We start from the raw sequence: 19,675 nt of genomic DNA, 5'->3' as shown, positions 1-19,675 counted from the left end.
AACTGCATGAGGGCCAGGGGTCAACTGCCCCTCAGACCCCCACACGTCATGTATCCACAGAAAGAACAAATATTTCTGGCTTTTTTTTTTTTTGCAGTTCCTTTCAAACCGGTAACAGGAAATTCTTCTTTACTACTGGGGGTATTTCCTTGTGTTTTATGCATGAAGTCGGACTTTTTGTGTGGTTTGGGGTCCAAAGCCACCTGAGCCAATCTTTAAAAATAAAAACAGTGGGGTTGGGGGACTTTGTTGGGGGCAGCTGGTTCCTTCAAAAGCCAGAAAGGTGGGTCCCAAGGGATGAGTCGCCCTTTACCCACCCCAATCTAGACAATGGAAGTGGCTCTGCAGGATTTCTTTTGCAGCCCAACAATGAGCTTGAAGCTGGGAGCTTCCATATGCAGAGCACATGTTCAGTTGCTAAGTCAAGCACATTCCCTGAACAGTGAAGCTGAAACCCACAACAATTAAAGCAAGAGCACAACCCATGCCCACAGCAGCATGTAAGAACTAAACAACACATGCTACCAGTTTTAGTGACCAAAAAATCAGACTTCCATTTATATCCGGAAGCAAGGGATCACTCTCTTCAATCTACTAAACGAGAAACTTCCTATCAGATAAACTGTGATGCTAAAAGCAATTGCCAGTGTTTAAAGCAAGGTTTAATTGGCAGATAAGCAGCTGGGGGGGGGGGGGGCACTACTAGAGACGAACTGGGTGTCTTAATATTTAGGTTTTGTGCCTATTTGGTGCCAGAGACAAAGGTCTGATTTCTGGTTATGAAAACAGGTTACCGCAGTGCTAATTGCAGCTCCGTTCAGTGGTTACGTAAGTGTCCTTTGACCAGAACTACCATCGGTTCCATCACACTGTTGGCCTAAAACACACAGTGCTGCATACCTGACATTTCTACCAAGGTGGGTGCTGGCTCCATAAGGTACTGTGCAAAATGTTAAGATAGATGCCCACCAGACATGCAATCAATTGCCAGCGGGGATCTCTGTCAGGCGGCTGACACGCAAGCCAAGTGCTGATTCATCCCCACGCAAGCCATGTCGCTATTAATAGCCTAATAATGCCATAGCATTTTATCTCAGCTGTGGGAGGAGGCTCCCTCTGACTCTGGGACCCTGGGCCGGAACTGTACTATTCTGCCTTGCAGCAGTCTCTGTTTTTCAAATTTATCCCATAATGAGAAGAACAGCATGTATATACAGAGGGAAAATTATGTCTTTGCCCATGAATTAAGCTAAGAAAGTCACCAGGGCCCTTTCAAACGATTCAACAAGGAGGAAGTCCACCCACTCACAAATCCAGAACTGGGCAGGATTATTTTTAAGATGAAGGGGAGAAAGGAAGATGGCAATTTGAATATTACCACAGGTTGAGAATCCTTTATCTGGATTTCCAGAAGCTGAAATACTCCAAAATAGTCCACATAGATGGCTAAAATAAGAGACAAGAAAGAACCCCTTTTTCAGGCTCCACAGACCAAGGCAGTCTCATTCAACAAAACAGTAAATTGTAGGCCTCCAAGATGTTCTGGGGTGGGAAACCCACAATTCTTCACCAGTAGGTAGGCTGTAGCCTAGGGCAGAAGGAGAGTGGAATCCCAAAATATGTGAGGACCACAGTCCATTCGCCTGAAATACTCCAAAATAGTCCACATAGATGGCTAAAATAAGAGACAAGAAAGAACCCCTTTTTCAGGCTCCACAGACCAAGGCAGTCTCATTCAACAAAACAGTAAATTGTAGGCCTCCAAGATGTTCTGGGGTGGGAAACCCACAATTCTTCACCAGTAGGTAGGCTGTAGCCTAGGGCAGAAGGAGAGTGGAATCCCAAAATATGTGAGGACCACAGTCCATTCGCCTGTCCGTCCACCCCCCACCCCTCTCCACTCTCACACACACTTAACCAGGGAGGAGTTACAAAGTCACTTGTTCTGGCTACTGAATATTATTACTAGAAATATACTGTCAGGACAGGCAATGTTTGCTTTGGGATATTATATTTTCAATGCAATGGACAAAAAGCTATTTTACTCAGCTTGGTCAGAGATGTATGGATCTTCTGTCCTAGCCTACTGACTCCATACTCTTATCAACAGAATTTTTGATAGTATGCAGAAGGGTATAAGCGTATTTTGCAAGCATTACTCCATTATTGTTCAAAGAACAAAAGTAAGTTTATAAACTATTGATCTGGGATATTTTTGACCACAACAGAGAAAACCAGTCATACACTGCAGAAAGTATACCTCATCTGAGTACAATAGGAGCCCCCGGTGGCCAAGGGGATAAAAGCCTCGTAACTTGAAGGTTGGGTTGCTGACCTGAAAGCTGCCAGGTTCGAATCCCACCCGGGGAGAGTGCGGATGAGCTCCCTCTATCAGCTCCAGCTCCATGCGGGGACATGAGAGAAGCCTCCCACAAGGATGGTAAAACATCAAAAACATCCGGGCGTCCCCTGGGCAACGTCCTTGCAGACGGCCAATTCTCTCACTCCAGAAGCAACTCCGGTTGCTCCTGACATGAAAAAAAAAATCTGAGTACAATAGGGAGAGCTTTCATCCAGCTGTTCTAAAAAATTAAGACACTTCCAGGGGAGAGCTAAAAGCTCATTTTGTACGTCTTACCATGAACACTGTCTCCTAGTGTTTGGGACCAATAAAAATAATTTATTAGCCCAAACTATAGACCTCCAAAAGGTAGCTCTTCTACAGAATTAATGTGTCAGGCAAGCCTGGAAAACATTTCCTGTAACATTTCCTATGTAGTCAAGGTATTGTGAAGATCTCAAAATCCTATTAATATCTCCAATCCACTAGAGGGTGCTTTTTAACTGTATTACCACTTCTTCAACACTACTGCTAGCACTTGGTAATATAGTCCTAAATCCAACTGATAGTAGACCCAGTGTATCAATGGAACTTACGGTAATAGATGTTAACTTACCATCTTCGCAGTGATCTAATGGGTCTAATAACGGATTTAGGCCAAAATATTAAAGAACTATAATAAATTGATACAGAACTTTATTTTTTAAAAATATACACAGGGGAACAGAAAATTTTACTGAAATGAAGTATTTACTACAATTAGATGGATGTTCAAAGTAAATTGTAAAAGCTGTTCGACAATGGAATACACTGCCTCAAAGTGTGATGGAGTCTCTTCCTCTGGAGACTGCCAAACAGAGGCTGGATGGTCATCTGTTGGGAGTGCTTTGGCTGTGAATTCATGCATGGCAGGAGGTAGGACTAGATAGACCTTGGGGGCCCTTCAAACAATGATTCTAATTTCCTTTTTAAATGTTTATCCCAGTTGAGGTAATAGAAAGCAAAAAAAATAAAAAATAAACACTATTAGTCAATCTATCCAGTTAAAAGATCCTCATAACAATCAGGTCCTAATCGAGCAGTCACTCCAAAAGAATTCTGTGCTGGCCCACAACAAATACTGTTCCTTGCTTCATGATCTTACGTCTTTGTCTGTGGCAGAGGACCCTAGGGGCAACGGATGTATCTAGTGACAAATCAGCAATCGCATACTGAGTCCAAACTATGATCGTTCTGGATGCTAATAAGGCTTGCCTCCCCAGAGCCCGTCCCTGGAATGAAGCCCAACAACAGGACATCATAGAACGAAAGTCTAAAGAACACCAGAAATCCTGCAGACAAAGCCGTAACACTTCAAGCTATAAACAGACATATGATGTTCCACTCTCCAGAATGGGTCACCAGACAGGAAGGTTGGATCAGACTGGGCCAATCAGGAAAGTAACTGGAAGGAGCAAGTAAAGAGAGAGAGATCCAAAGGGCAAGAAAGGACAGAGAGAGGGGTGGACAGAACCTTCTCAGTTGCAGTGCCCAACTCATGGAACGCCTTCCCTCAGGGCTTTGAACTTAGAAGGAAATTTGGGAGGAGCTGGTTGAAAAGGCCCAAAAGAAAAATTAGGCCCAAAAGAAAAACTTATTCTGTGGGGATGGTCAAATGATGTATGCAACCATTTGACTACAGTAAATACAGTATATATACTTGTTTATAAGTCTCAAAACTATAGTTAAAAATATACCGATAAACCTTGTACAAGTCCTCTCCTTCAGTCCCTTTAAGGTGTTTTAACTTGTTGTTGTTAATGACAATAATAATAATAATAATAATAATAATAATAATAATAATAATAGAGTCTCACTTATCCAAGCTAAACGGGCCGGCAGAAGCTTGGATAAGCGAATATGTTGGATAATAAGGAGGGATTAAGGAAAAGCCTATTAAACATCAAATTAGGTTATGATTTTACAAATTAAGCACCAAAACATCATGTTATACAACAAATTTGACAGAAAAAGTAGTTCAATATGCAGTAATATTATGTTGTAATTACTGTATTTACGAATTTAGCACCAAAATATCACGATATATTGAAAACATTGACTACAAAAATGGCTTGGATAATCCAGAAGCTTGGATAAGCGAGGCTTGGATAAGTGAGACTCTACTGTAATAATTCTTACACCTTCTCCATGTGGTTTGAGTTTGTTTCATGTATTTTGTTTTTTGATTTTAATTTGTAATGAAATCATCTTTTTGCCATCATGAGATCTCATCACAAAAATGTGAGACAAAAACATTATCAACAAAACAAACCAACAAGTCATCAGATTCAAGCTGTCTACAAACAACAAAGGAACGGATATGCCAGAACAAGGCCTGAGATGACCCTAAGAATTTCCCAAGGAAGTTACCCTTGTTTAATTTTTGTTTTGGCCTACAACTGTGCTTTCTGTTGCATATTTGGAGGACTAGGATGGTCCTGGAATCATAAGCAACATCCTCATATTTAGCAATTACCCTTCTTCTGGGTTCTTCTGCATGTCATCATCAGACTGAACAGAAACTCATAATAATTACCCACAAAACTGAATGCCTTGAAAACAGATGTAGAAGCAGAAGTGCCACCTTGGAATTTAAAAAATAAAAATAGAAGTGCTCACCTGTCTGAACATCAATCACCATCTGATGACCACCTCGCATTCCAGGTCTGCTGTCTTCACCATCACCTTGTTCCATTTTGAGAAAACAGAAAATAATCTTATTATTAATCAGGATTTGCGGAGAGTACTTTATGTCAAGTGATATAAAGATAATGAATTCCAAGAATGAAACAGATGTGACTGTTTGAAATATGCTTATGATGATATATTCACCAACAGCCACAAAAAGAAAATAACAGGCCTAATATCTATGCTACTACCATGTTTCCCTGAAAATAAGACAGTGTTAATTAATTTTTGCTCCCAAAGATGTGCTAGGTCTTATTTTCAGGGGATGTCTTATTTTTCCATGAAGAAAAATTCGCATTTATTGTTGAACAAAAAATGAACATTTATTATATACTGTACAGTAGTTGCCATCACAAACCAGCATAAGCAAACAAACTGTGAATCTTATCAAGAATTTCTTGTTACTACAATTATTTCCATGTACAACAATCTATGGTATGTATATTTACCAATCCTGCATACTTTGGTGTTCTGTTTGGCGGGCATGCTTCCAAACAAAAACTTTGCTAGGTCTTACTTTTGGGGGAGGCCTTATATATAGCAATTCAGCAAAACCTCTACTAGGTCTTATTTTCTGGGGATGTGTTATTTTTGGGGAAACAGGGTATCTAGAGTAGGAGTGGGCTCCTTACAGCCGGCCAGAAATGATTGCACTGTAATTCCCAATAGACACTTGCAAAGGTAAATTGCTCCTCAGTGTTATCCGAATGGATGTACATTGCCAATCCCGGACTGGAGCCACCAATGCTGTTTTAAGACATGGGCACGCAGGGCAGTTGCTCAGTGGGGTGGGGGATGAGCATATAGGAGCCCAGAAAGGCCCCGTGCTAATCTATGTGCAGCCCTAGCTTGTCCTGCGGTGCCTGCAGTGGATATGACAAGTGAGGGGAAGAAATTAGGCGTGAGCCTCTTAATACTTCCTCAGATTACCCTGGAATCCCCCACTTTCCCATTTCAGGCGAGCTCCCTCTCAACCCTCAGCCAGCTAACCAGTCAATCGGTTGAGCTGAGTGACTTCTTGGACAAGCAGGAGCCAATGTGGGACCCTTTAGTCAGGAAGCAGCCTGGCTTCTCTGCTGATGGGAGAATGAAAGAAGATAAGACATAGCCAGTCAGCCAGCCTGCCAGGGTCTGTGTTTGTTCTCCATCTGCGAATGTGGTGTGTGTGTGTCCATTAAACATTAGCTCTACCAACACTGCCATGCAAGAAGAAACTGTAGATTTATTATGTGGTACCAATAAATAAAAGTGTATTTTATCAATAATTTACATTTTTATTCCTGTAAGTGGTTGTATTGCCAGGGCCCAGATCAGTTTTGCCCAGGGGTCTATAATGCTGCTAAAATGGCCCTGGGAGCCACAGCATCACCAAAAGAAACACCAAACTTATGCAAAGCAGGACACTATGCAAACATAATCCCGACAGCAGTGGTTCCCAATCTTTGGTCCCCAAGGTGTTTTGGACTTCAGCTCCCGCAATTCCTAAGAGCTGGTAAGGGATTTCTGGGATTTTATGTCCAAATAATAATAATAGGACCAAAGGTTGAGAACCACTGACCTAGAGTAAGGCCACAACAGACTGAAATGGATGGAGATATATCTACAGGCCCTGGCCATTTTACAATTTTTAAAGTCATAACACAACTTGAACTGGGATTGGCAGCTGATCTCACTGCCAGCACTACAAGCTTACAAGATCTTGTCTGCTACATTCTACACTAACTTGAATTCCCACATAGTCTGTTACAGATCATATCATACAAAATAGATATGCCAACTTTAACAGTATTGGCTCACCTTTGGTGCTTTTGGGAATTATCTGTCCCCATCGTGGTTTGTACTCCTGTTGACTGATGTACTGGTTAAATAAACCATCTGTTGTTGGTTTGAAAAAAAGACAAAACATAAAGATAGCTGTCATAAGTAATGCTGAAGAAATGCCCTGTACAGACCAATTTGTTATCAGCTATCTCCAAATCTCCATGTTTCTATAATCACCACTGACACAGTATCTTCAAACCTTACCTAATAGAAGTATTATCAGCTACAGATTTTTTATCCTCTTTTTTGCTAGCAAATTACATTTCACCTCTTATTTTAATGTGGTATGTTGAAAGGAATCATATATACAAAGGAAAGCAATCTACAATATTTATGTAGGATTGTCCGGACTGTAGTCCTCAACTAAATGCAGCACTTTAAAACCACTAAGAATGTAGTAAAAAGGAATTAACTGCAGGAAATAAAAGACGATGCATGGGAAGCAAGAGAGCTTCAATTTCCTTCTGCCTGGAAAGATCTTGCAGGGAAAAGGAATGAAGAGGGGCAGCCAGAAAAGCTGCTACTCATTGTAACTAACAGTACAAAGGTCATCAAGTGTGTGCATTTATTAAATTAGTCTTACTAAAATAGAGGGTAATAAAGCTTCAGGGGCAAAAAATACCGCATGTATTTGTGCATAGGTCGACCTCATATATATGGCGAGGACAGATTTTGGGGTCAAAATTATGGATTTTAATATGACCTGTGGGTAAGTCAAGAGTTGTTCCTCAGAAAGGAGACCATCAATATTGCCGGGGGAGGGGGGGCAGCAGCCACTGGCCAAGGTCATTTCTCACCCAAACATTCAAAACACATCTTACCACTCTATCTTGTTCATAACTTGGGGACTGCCTGTACTTGCTTTTGATATACAGTGTTCCCTCACTACTTTGCGGTTCACTTTTCGCGGATTTGCTGTTTCGCTGTTTTTCAATAAACTCTAAAAGACTATTATAAATCATAAAAAATTACAAATTACAGCCTAAGGAAGGGAGGAAGGAGAAGCCAAAGGGAGAGAAAAGGAGTCCAAGCGGCAACAGGAGGAGGAGGCAATTTATCAACACACGATTTGTTGACAAAGACTTAAAATAGTGTATAACTACTAAAATAATGTATAAATATTAAAATAAATATAGTGTCCCTACTTTGCGGATTTTCACTTATTGTGGGTGGTCCTAGAACCTAACCCCAGCGATAAGTGAGGAAACACTGTATAGAAGAAATCATGGCTAAACCTTACAATTAAAAGCTAGGAAGGAGTGCTTAAAGGGCTGAAATTGTAGAAAACAAATCTGAATTATGATGTCTGCCACACATAATCACTGCCACCACTCCCACTGTGTCTAGCCCCACTTTTCTTGCATGTGACACTGGCCTGGAGTTCTTCCAGGATTCTTCCCAGAAGCATCACTTTGTTGGCAGCCATTCTGGTTCCATTCTCCTTGTGTGACAAACCAATAAAGACTTGTTTTGAGGGTGAACCACCAACGAGGTGACACTGGCAGGATGTGATTGGGGGCGAGGGGGAGAGAAAGGGGAGACATTAATCTTGCAGAAAGCGCGCACACACACACACACACACACACACACCTTGCTTTCTTTCACTGCATTCTTTGCACTTTTGCCAAGGTAGCCAAAGCCACCCAAGCAGATGAGTCAACAATGCACCGTGCAGCCCACGCTCAGGAGCTGGTCTGCATTAGATTAGACTTGTCTGTTATTCAAAATGACATAATTTCAAATGAAAGCAGAATGAATGAAAGCAATCTACCCTAACTTGTTTATTTTAGCATCAGTTTTTTTAGATGTCAACTCACATCCTCAGTCATATGTACAGAGTTGACAAGCACAAGAAAACAGAAATTCCCTTGTTGTGGGATAGAATGAGATTGCAATGGGATACAAACTGTGAACATAGCTATAAATCATCGAAGTGTTGTATAAGATGCAGATCTTCAAGTGTGAAAGCAAAAAAATTGTTAATCCAGAATCAACTTTCCTTGAAGTAAGAAACTTCTCTGGAAAGAATTCCCTTGTTACATGTGTTTTGTTTGAAAGGCCTTCAAGTTATTTTTCATGTGCCAGATTGTCAGGTTTAAGCTTCATGGTTAAAGTCATGGGTGGAAGGTGTATAATTTAGCCACTGCCATGTGCAACACAAGTGATGATGCAGAAGGCTGGCATGTCCACCATATGCCAGAGTTCTACAGAATTTCCATCTTGCTGGTGTATGTGATTTGGGTCACAAGCAGTGCTTGAGCAATACATTTATTTCTAGAAGCAGTTTTTGTCTTTCATTTTCAGGGAAATTCACTTCACTGTTTACCAGGGGGCAAATAATAATGAAACATTAGAACAGTGGTTCTCAACCTGGAGTCCCCAGATGTTTTTGGACTTCAACTCCCAGAAATCCTAACAGCTGGTAAACTGGCTGGGGATCCCAGGCTGAGAACCACTGCATTAGAAGCTACCAATAAAGCACTGAAAAATTCAGTGCAACTTTTTACAAACTTTACATATGCAATGTGGGAATCAGATCATCTCAGAGAGATGGGACCACAGAGTCTAAAATGCTCCAAAGCTTGTATTTCTAAGGTGTGTCTGTATCAAAACTAAACTAACTGGACTTGATCCTAATGGCTCATGCCTTCAGTGTACAATGAGTGAATATATGCTAACTCAGCTCAATGGATAATACAATATGCTCTGGTTCCTTTTTCATCCCCTCCCCAATTTAGCCCATGTTTTAATGACTTCAACTATGTTTCAGTAAACACCTAACTACCCCAACATTCTTAAATCAATAGAGAGCAGATGATATGTGGGTTTTCTTTGAAATGGACAGGGACACCTGATACCATTTGGGGTAGTACTTTCATAACAGCATAATCAGGAAACATACAAGCATATTCAAGGCAATAGGCCATAAAAGAATTCAGAACTTCAAAAACGAATAGCCTGCATCTGGAATAAGTTCAAGGCACATTTGAATGGCTGCATCTGCATTCCCAAACAATCAAGATCTACGAAAAGTCACCAATTCTGTATTTCCCCACCACCATCACCACTTGAGAAACACTAATTTCCACACATGAGAAACAATACCTCAGAAAGAAAACCAATTTCATCTTCACAGAAAAAATGCCAACAAGCAGGGTATTATCTTCCTGCTTTAGTTATGCTGACTGATATTTCCTGGAAAATCCAGGCAACTGGCCATTCAGATGTTAGTTTTCCATTCCATTCAATTCCTTGGAAAATGAAAAGTATTACATCAGAATTAGGTCTCAGTCAGTTACTGTCAAGAGATATGGAGGGGGTTTTTTTTGGGAGGGGGGCAGTGTTGGCCTAGCGAACTGGAAAAGGAATGGGTGAGGTCTTTGTTAATATTACAAGTACAGATTTGCACAAAGTTGGCCAAAGAAATCTTTGGAAACTCTGTTTTGGAGAGAACTTGCTGCCTGCATTTTGGAGACATTTCAAACACCATTATAAAAGTAACTCTATGTTCAGATTTCTAATATATGAGACTGAACTTTCTTCTCAGAGTACATAGGCTGCCTGGAAACTCCAGGAATTAATCCAAATATGAGGTATTTAAGTCACGGCTCTGAAATAGCTGAGATTCAGGGAAACCTTTGTTATTTCCAAGAGGAAATCCGGCAGCTGCCCGAGTTTCCATTTACACGCTTTCTGAGAATTTCTGAAGAAATGAGGCGGTGGCAGGGGGAATGTGTGGCTGATGGCCAAGATACACTGAAAAAACTTTTATCTGTTAATGAAGGGCAAAGAGATGTCTGCCATGCTTGAACAAAGCCAAAACAAAGAACCGCTCCTTCATACAAGTCAGCTTTAATCCTAGGTTCATATCCCTTTTCTCTTTACCTGATCTCGTTCCTGGTACAATACCATGACAAATTACAATCTGGCATTTCTAAGTAGAAGTGCAATGCCAACAGAGCTACATGGTTTAATATTCCAGAGAGCTTCATTTCTATGTCACCTTTGGCCAGTTAAATCAAGGAAATACGAGCCTAAACCACTTGAGACGTTTTCTGGCAGAGGAACTATGGGAAAATTGGTACTTGGGCATCTCAGTCAGGTCTTCAAGGAAACATATAACCAGAAGAAGGTGTTTATGTAAAAGCTGCTCAAGCTTTTGTCACGTGGAAAAAGCTATCTCATTATTTTTTTCTGACTTCAGTTCAAGACGATTGGGGGATACACCAGTGGAAAGGATTCCCGGTCCCTTCCCAAACAGTGACAAACACTCCTTTGCCTGGAGTTCACTCTGAGTACATTCTGAGGCAAGACACCAACCTCTTGCCTCTAAGCCAAATTCCACATTTGGGGGGGGGGGGGATCTCTATACTTCTAAACTACCAAAAGTAGCCAGTAGAGGGAAAGCCCATTACTTTATTCCAGAGTTTCTCAAAATGTGCTCCTCCAGATGTTTTGGACGTCAGCTCCCACAATTCTTAAAAGCTGGTAAATTGGCTGGAATTTCTGGGAGCTGAAGTCCTAAACACCTGGATAAGCACAGTTTGAGAAACGTTGCTTTATTCAATCAAAGAAGACAGGCTGCAACACTATGTTATGTTTGTGTAGACTAAGCATGGGCAAACTTCCACCTGCAGGTGTTTTGGACTTCAACTGACACAATTCCTAACAGCTGGAGAGACTAAATTTGTCAATTCCTGGTGTAGACCTACCAAGTTAAGGATGCCTGACCATATTTAACTGTTCTACTGTAGACAGCCAAATAAAGGCTACCCACATCCACTGCTACCATAAGAACCAATGTCTCCATGAGCATAGAAGTGGAATCCTTGTACCAACAAATACTGTATATAAGGCAGGGATATAAATCACATGGACCTCTAATGTTGTTGGACTGCAACTTCTAGCATTCTTCAAAATTGGCTATGCCAGCTAGGACTTGCGAGTTCAACATCTGAAGAGCCACAAGACTCTCAACCTATTAGGGGTGAATATGTCCCATTTAACTGCTAAATAAAAGTATGTGCTATAACTGACAGGTTGTCTCATAAATTCAGTACAGTAGAGTCTCACTTATCCACCATAAATGGGCCGGCAGAATGTTGGATAAGCGAATATGTTGGTTAATAAGGAGAGATTAAGAAAAAGCCTATTAAACATCAAAATAGGTTATGATTTTACAAATTAAGCACCAAAACATCATGTTATACAACAAATTTGACAGAAAAGGTAGTTCATTACACATTAATGTTATGTGTAATTACTGTATTTACGACTTTAGCAACAAAATATCATGATATATTGAAAAAATTGACTACAAAAATGTGTTGGATAATCCAGAACGTTGGATAAGTGAGACTCTACTGTACTACTAAACAAAGTGATACAAGTAACCAGCAAAGACAAAATACGGTTACAAAAGACTATGGACTGGTTCATAACCAATTTTAGGGACAGATTCTACAGAGGGAAATACAAACAGTTGTAAACCCCAATATGGTTTCAATGTAGCATATTTTAAAGAGTAGGAATATGTATGCTTATATTATCTTACACTTTATAAGAAAGGCTGGGTGGTACGCCAGCGACACAACATGTTATAGTGTGGGCATGGCAAAGGCCTGAAATAATTCTTACTCCAGCACCATGCATATAAATAGCTTGTTCCAAATCAGAGTTTGAACTGACCCCACTATCCCCCAGAGTTGGCAAATAAACCTAGAGGAAAATCATCCTTAGGGGTATTTGTATCTTTGAAACCAAAGATAAAATTTTCTCAGCCCTATTGATAGAAATTCAATTTTTTGGAAAATGTTCTGACAGTTTAGTCATCCCATCTGACATTGCTCCTACAGAAGAATTGTATTAATATGGCTACCCATGGCACTGCATCAAAAGGAGCCAGACAGAAGTTACTGATGAAAGGTCTGACAAAGAGGTCTGGGGCAAAGCAGTCTCCTCTGGCTGCCATCTTCCTTCCATGCTTTCTCTATTGGCTAACCTATCCATGCTTATTCCTCTTTCGACCACTAGGACAAGTAACTGCATGCAGGCTGAGGGTTCCAGAAACTGTGACAGACAAAAGTACTGTAACTTTTTCAAGCTCCAAACTTATTCGTGTTTGCCTCCAAGGCCCTTTTCAAACTTGTCTACCTCTTTAAGATACTATAACATGGTAGTCTCAACACTTGGAACCTCATCTACAGTTGACCGCTTCTGATACAATGAAAATGACTGGCAGGCAGGCTCTAAAGATTACACATAAATGGTTCTATACCAGCATTAGGAATATGCCCCTGAGAGAAGCAACAGAATGTTAACATGAAAACTTCTGTTCTAAACATCTGTTTGAGGCTGGCTGCCTTCCAAAGTGCAAGGGAGGCTACAGTGCCGCCAGGAGGGATAAAGTCTGCATTATCATCCCAACTAGAGGAAGGTTCTATTTCACTGGCAAGCAAACCAAATTGTTACAGAGGATCCTCAAAAAGTACACCTAGAACAACAATGGATCCATTCTCTAGCTGCCCACCAAGTCAATAAGAAAGCACATCTCAGGACCACCACAGCTCTTACCATTCACAGCTTTTTCTATCAACTCTTCACAAGCATTGAAGTCTCCTTTCAGGACTAACTTGTCATGGAGGTCTGTCAGCATGGGGTGCTCCAGCGCAATCTTGGTCTTCTTCTGCAGAGACTCAAAAGCCTCTGTGTAGTTGTGCTGGCGAAAGTGCTTCAGACAGAGGCGAATAGCTTCCTGTTCACGGTACTACTGGAACACAAGAAAGTCTGTGAGAACATCACTGCAGCTCTCCAATCCGAACACTAAAATAATCTGCCTTGGTTTTAGATTGCAAGAAGACACAAGTCCTTGGGGAATTGTTGGAGTTGTTAGTATTAGTATTTATATCACACTTTTTCTCTGCCAAAGAAGACGGATTTGAGAATGGGAGAAAGTTAATAGGACCACAAGGCAATGCTCACTATATCTCAACATGTATAAATTATATCTTCTTCTTTCTCCAAAGAATTTTGGTTGGTATATGGGGGTCTAACCCAGTGGTTCTCAACCTGTGAGTCCCCAGAGGTTTTGGTAAACTGGCTGGGATTTCTGGGAGTTGTAGGCCAAAACATCTGGAGACCCACAGGTTGAGAACAACTGGTCTAACCAATTTCAGCTTTATAAAAGGTATGTGAGGAACTGAATTCTGATTTCCTTGTACCATATACAATAAAGTTATTTAAAATAAACAGTTATTGTATCCAAAGATAGTTCAGTGATATTTTCTGATCTATGTTTTTCCAATTTCAATCACTAATGGTTACAATAGTTATATACATTCATCTGACCATGTACAATTCTATTAATAATTTACAGAAGCATTTGCAGTCAGACAACTGTGTCATCTAATTCAATGCTTCCTACATTGACTGGTAATAGCGAAGCTCTTCCAAGATTGCAATTAGACACTTTCTACAGAATCAGTATGCTAAAGATGAAATTCAATTCCCCTTTTCGTCTGAGGAAACTGCCTCTACGAGTAGGGTGGCACTGTTCCCTCTCAGTGCAAACCCTCCAAATCTGCTCCAGATGATGAAGAGGTCCTGTGGGGCAGGTTAGCAGAAGGCTCAAAAACCTATGGAGAGGGGAAGGGAATAGGCAGAATGTTCCACTGTACAATTGGACATTCCCTCACGTGGTGTTAGATTTAGCCGAAGATCTTTTCAATTCTGAACAGATCAAACTAGCTTACCAACTGTATAATATGCACTAAGACACTAACAATTTTGTAACCAAACCAAGTTATAAACATTTAATTATTTTGTGTCAAAAGCATTGTGTAAATAAGTTTAAAACTGATTATTATTACTATTACTATTATTTTGTATCAAAAGCATTGCATAAATAAGTATAAAACTGATAAAAATAGAGGGAACACAGGCGGTTAAATAATTATTGACCAAAAACAGGCAACAGCGACTGAACTCTGTGTAGTTTTAAACAGTTCTTCCTCTGTGCATGAGGCAGGGCATTGTGGGCAAGCATACAGATCCTGAGTTGTTTGTTCTGGTCCACAGTCACAAAAAGTGAAGGATCCTTCTAGGTAGTGCCATTTTGCCAGGTTGTCTTTTGATCTGCCTAGTCCGCTTCTGAGTCTGTTCAGGGACTTCCAAGTTGCCCATTCTTGGTTTGTCCCTGGAGGCAGACCCTCATGGGGGGCCATCCAGTTGGGATTTCCTGGTTTAGCTGCCCCGAGGGATGCTCTTGCTGTTGCTGGGGCAACATTAAGAGGAGTGGTGGTCCTCATGAAGCTTTCCCTTGATTTGAGTCTACTGGGAGGAAGCTGATAGCCATGCAGTGGATGGCTTTCACAGTGTTCAACCTTATTTCTCTCACAGCAGCAACTTCCCGTCACACATCAGGGGGGACAATGCCAGCTAGTTTGAGGGGTTTATCAACATGTGTAGGTTTGAGACATCATGTGATTATTCTGCATGTTTCGTTCAGTGCTATGTTCACCTACTTCGCATGGACAGACTCGTGCCAAACAGGGCAGGCGTACTCAGAATTTGAGTAAGACAAAACTAGGGCTGATGTTCTTAATAATTTTGGGTCTGCACCCCATATGCTGCCAGTAAGTTTCCGCAGAATGCTACTGCATGCAGCTACTTTGTGCTTGGTATTCATACAGTGTTTCCTAAATGTCAGTGTTTGATCTAAGGTGACACCAATATATTTAGGATGGAAACAGTGTTCGAGCTCTTGTCCTTCTCTGGTAACTTTCAATTTCTTATTGGCTTCACAGTTGCATAGGTAGAAGGCACATACTTGTGTCTTGGCAGGGTTACGTAGATGGAAAACACACACTTGTAATAATATAAACAATAGTTATAAACATGATCTCTTATAAAAATATATGTGCTTCCATTTCAAAACATATGCATTTCCCAAAAGCAACTTTTTTTCCAAAAGCACTTCACTTTCTGCAAATTCAGACACACACTCCCAAACCTAAAGAATTATGTCAAACTACTACATTCTGAAAAAGTATATTTTTAAAAAGAGATTGCTGAAGATGTTGTTCAGTAGTTGACTGACAGAGTCGGCTGTGAAACTTATCTGCTGAGCAAAATTCCATCAGGCCCTTTAAAGCAAATGTTCTTTCTTCCTCTCCCACACATTCCCATAAATTCTGTAGCCTTTTCATATATAATCCTACCTTGCTGTACCAATTGAGGCAGGGCTGCACTACGTCTGGATCATCAATGCCACTGAGTTCAACATACCAGATGCTAAAATTGAAACTGGGGCCCCAAGACAGCAATGGAACTAGAAAAGGGAAAGAAAAACAGAGAGGAGATTTTACTAAACACAAGACTCAAGCTTTGGTTATTTGTTGCCACTCCTCACAGGCCATTCAAGAAAGCAAGACAAAACAGTTGTACTCAATCAGCATGTGTGTAACAGGACGGTAGGATGCATGTGTCTTTATCTAACCCAGTTCCATTCCACTGTACCATTGTGGAAATGAGGAACTCACGTTATTCCCCAAAATATCAATAACTAGAGTTCATCTGAAGTAGAGGAATGAGAATAATATGCTGACTAATTAAAAACAGGACAAGGTAAACAACTCATCTCTGAAGATCTTTGGATAGAGTCAGCAGTTAAAGTGTTTAGCCACTCTGCTTTTTATCGGCTTGCAATCTGTATATCTAATTGTCAAAATTTGTATGCTGGAACAGACAATCAGAAAAACAGCCTTCAAGACAGGCTTGCAAAATTTCCTCCAAATCAGAATTTAATAGTGTACTTAACAATATTGATTGCCATCAACCTAGAAATATATTAATTATGACTCGATGCATTAGTAAAGCCAATCCTAACCCACACTAAAGGTTCACTTGAAAATTAGAAGTGCATGATCCCTTCCCACATATTAATATAGCACCTGTCTAATGTAGCCCCAGATTGAAGCTATACTCACAGCACCATTAAAATGCCAACTACAATCCCATCCTTCCTTTTGTATATTTGATCTCCTTACATGCCACAACAGTACTGCAAAATGAAGTACCTGCAATGGTTTCTCCAGAGTCCATAAATCTAACACTAAGACACGCTGATATAGCATAAAAAGAAGGGAAGTGATGTTTGTAGTGCATGGCAAATACTTACCTATATTCATGGTATTATTATATTATACACACATTGCAATAACTAAGGGCCCTTCCACACAGTCATGTAACCCAGAATATCAACCCAAAATATCTGCTTTGAACTGGGTTATCTGAGTCCACACTGCCATATGATCCAGTTCAATGTGGATTTTATACAGCTGTGTGGAAGGGCCTCAGGCCCCTTTCTACACAGATGTATAAAACTGAGCTTATCTACTTTAAATTGGATTATCTGGCAGGGTAGACTCAGATAAACCAGTTCAAAGCAGTTGTGGATTATTTATCTTGATATTCTGGATTATATGGCAGTGTAGAAGGGCCCCTAAGCTATGCTTTGTAATTTTACAGGAAACATAAAACTATGAGCTTTAGAAATGTCTTATCTTTGGGCTAGTCACAGTCTCATCCTAATTGCTTTCAAAACAGTTATAAAGGGAAAACCTATTCACAACACCTCTAGCTCCTTGAAGAAAGGCTGAGAAAAATATAGACTTCCGATTGCTCTTTAAAACCCAATTCTACTTTTATTTCAAAAGCGTGTGACATAACACCCTGCCCTCTTAGCAAGAAAGAACTCCCATGACAAATGCATGAGTGATTGATATACAACTAAAACTTAGTTTATGCCAACAACATTTACAATGTATACATTACTTACAGAACAGAGCTACTCTTGGAGTCTCATCATAAATCTGGACTGGTGTCTCAATGTGTAAAAGATGTCAAGGCAGTTTATCACTCAATTTGGTCGGAAGGCATGGAGCCACAATCCTGCAAGGAGCAATTATCCTGCTGATATCAAGCTCCCAATAATTTTGAACAAAGTATTGCTGTTACACCTAAAGACAGGGCCACTGGCCCTGCTCAACCAGTCAAAGCTCCCAATTCTACTGTCTCCCAAAAATGGAAGATCTAAATGAAGTTAAGCAACATGTGTAAAGACATTATCTAAATTAGTAATGAACAATGTTGTTAAAATAGCTTGAGTAGTAAATTCTCCAAGTGCCTTTGAGTGACCTTAGGGGTTTCTCCCAAGTTTATTTGTAAGACCAGTATGGTGGTCAGAATTCCCTGAAAGAGAGCTTACCTACCACTGTTGCATTTTTCATGCAGTGCGCAGATGGTGATATCCTAGAGAGTATCTCCCAGTTTATGTAACACTCCACTATGTGGGCAAACTAGTGCTACACCCAACAATTTATCAAGATGCCCAGAAGCTGCATTCCAGAAATAAAGAGCTTCATCAGCAGACAAGATAGAAACTACATGTAAAGCCACACATCCAGAAATCTGAGTTCAATGACAGTATAAAATAAGTGATAGTCCATTAGAACTCTAAGCTGGTCTGTAGAGGACTTTCTGTCTCACTATCTTCTCAGGCTTATTTGGTGGAAAAAGGGAGATCAGCTTGAGCTGGTGAAATGCAGGATGCCATAAAAGATGAAGTTACTGTAACTGTGCATCCCTACCCACAAAAAGCAAAGTAAACAGCAGCTGCTTCCACAAACTCTTACTGAGCATGCATGAGCAGCAGAAGTAATGGGGGGAGTGGATAAGCTTGTCTCACCAATTAACGCCTGCGTTTATTTTTTAAAAAAACTATAAAATGTTCACCAACAAAATAAATACAAAATGAAAGTGAAGGTTGGTTGAAAAAAACATTCATCTTTAGATGCATTTTATATATAACTAGCTTGGGTACCCAGTTATTTGAAAAGGGCTTCCTTTGTTTTTGGATGTTAGATAATATCGATTTGGTCATAGATTACATTATGTCTTAGAAAAAAAAGCCTCAGTCTTTGCTTTTGTTTTTTATGAATGCTCCCATTAGAAAGTGCATAAGGATGTGGGTGAACTGCTATTCCCAAAAAACTTGTGTCAACCCTCCCAAAACTCTCCCAGTGTTCAGAGTTGGTTATGTTGGGTCTGTGTGGCAAGTTTGGTCCAGATCCATTGTCGGCTGGATTCAGTGCTCTCTGGATAAGGGTGAACTACAACTCCCAGGTTCCCAGGGTAATCTTCCTGAAACACCTGCCAGGATTCATAGTTGGCCATGTTGAATCTGTGTGGCAAGTTTGGTGGGGATCCATTATCTGCTGGATTCAGTATTCCCTGAATGTGAGTGAATTATAACTCTCTGATGCCAAGGTCAAACACCTGCAAAGCCTGCCAGTATTCACAGTTGCCCATGGTGGGTCTGTGTGTCAAGTATGGTCCAGATCCATCACTGACTGGGTTCAGTGTTCTCTGAATACAGGAGAACTATAACTCCTGGATGTCAAGGTCAATCGTCCCCAAAGTTGGCCAGCTTGGGTCTGTGTGCCAAGTTAGTTCCAGGTCCATTGTTGGTGTGGTTCTTAGATTGCAGGGGAACTATACATCCCAGTCCCTACAACTCCTATAAATCATGTTGATTTCTCCCCAATGAACCTCTCCATTATGTTCAGTTGCTGATCAATTTCTCTGTTTGCTGTGTGCCATAGAAAAGGATAGGAAAGGGTTAAGGGAGAGGCAGTGGGCGGGGTCATGCAAATGAAGAGAGAAAGGAACACTGGGACGTGCTCACTGTAACCTGCAATGTCCTGGGAGGGAGTGACTTGGTGGCTT

General features: G+C 40.6%; 1 protein-coding gene across 2 annotated transcripts in view; it reads right to left on the bottom strand.

The window, feature by feature from the left end:
- mkln1 (muskelin 1) overlaps nt 1-19,675 on the bottom strand; it is a 107,754-nt gene that overhangs the window by 56,807 nt on the left and 31,272 nt on the right. Inside the window, exons 5-8 of one of the 2 annotated variants that reach the window (XM_003220747.4) lie at nt 16,108-16,217; nt 13,463-13,655; nt 6,866-6,943; nt 5,000-5,065 (exon numbers count right to left, since the gene is read on the bottom strand). In XM_003220747.4, coding sequence (XP_003220795.2) covers nt 5,000-5,065; nt 6,866-6,943; nt 13,463-13,655; nt 16,108-16,217 — 447 coding nt within the window. Of the gene's footprint in view, nt 1-4,999; nt 5,066-6,865; nt 6,944-13,462; nt 13,659-16,107; nt 16,218-19,675 lie in introns of those variants that run through there. The other variant, XM_062983317.1, reaches the window with a different exon arrangement.

Source organism: Anolis carolinensis, chromosome 5 (genome assembly GCF_035594765.1).
Source record: "Anolis carolinensis isolate JA03-04 chromosome 5, rAnoCar3.1.pri, whole genome shotgun sequence".
NCBI lineage: Eukaryota > Metazoa > Chordata > Lepidosauria > Squamata > Dactyloidae > Anolis > Anolis carolinensis.
This window is presented reverse-complemented; position numbering and strand designations above follow the sequence as displayed.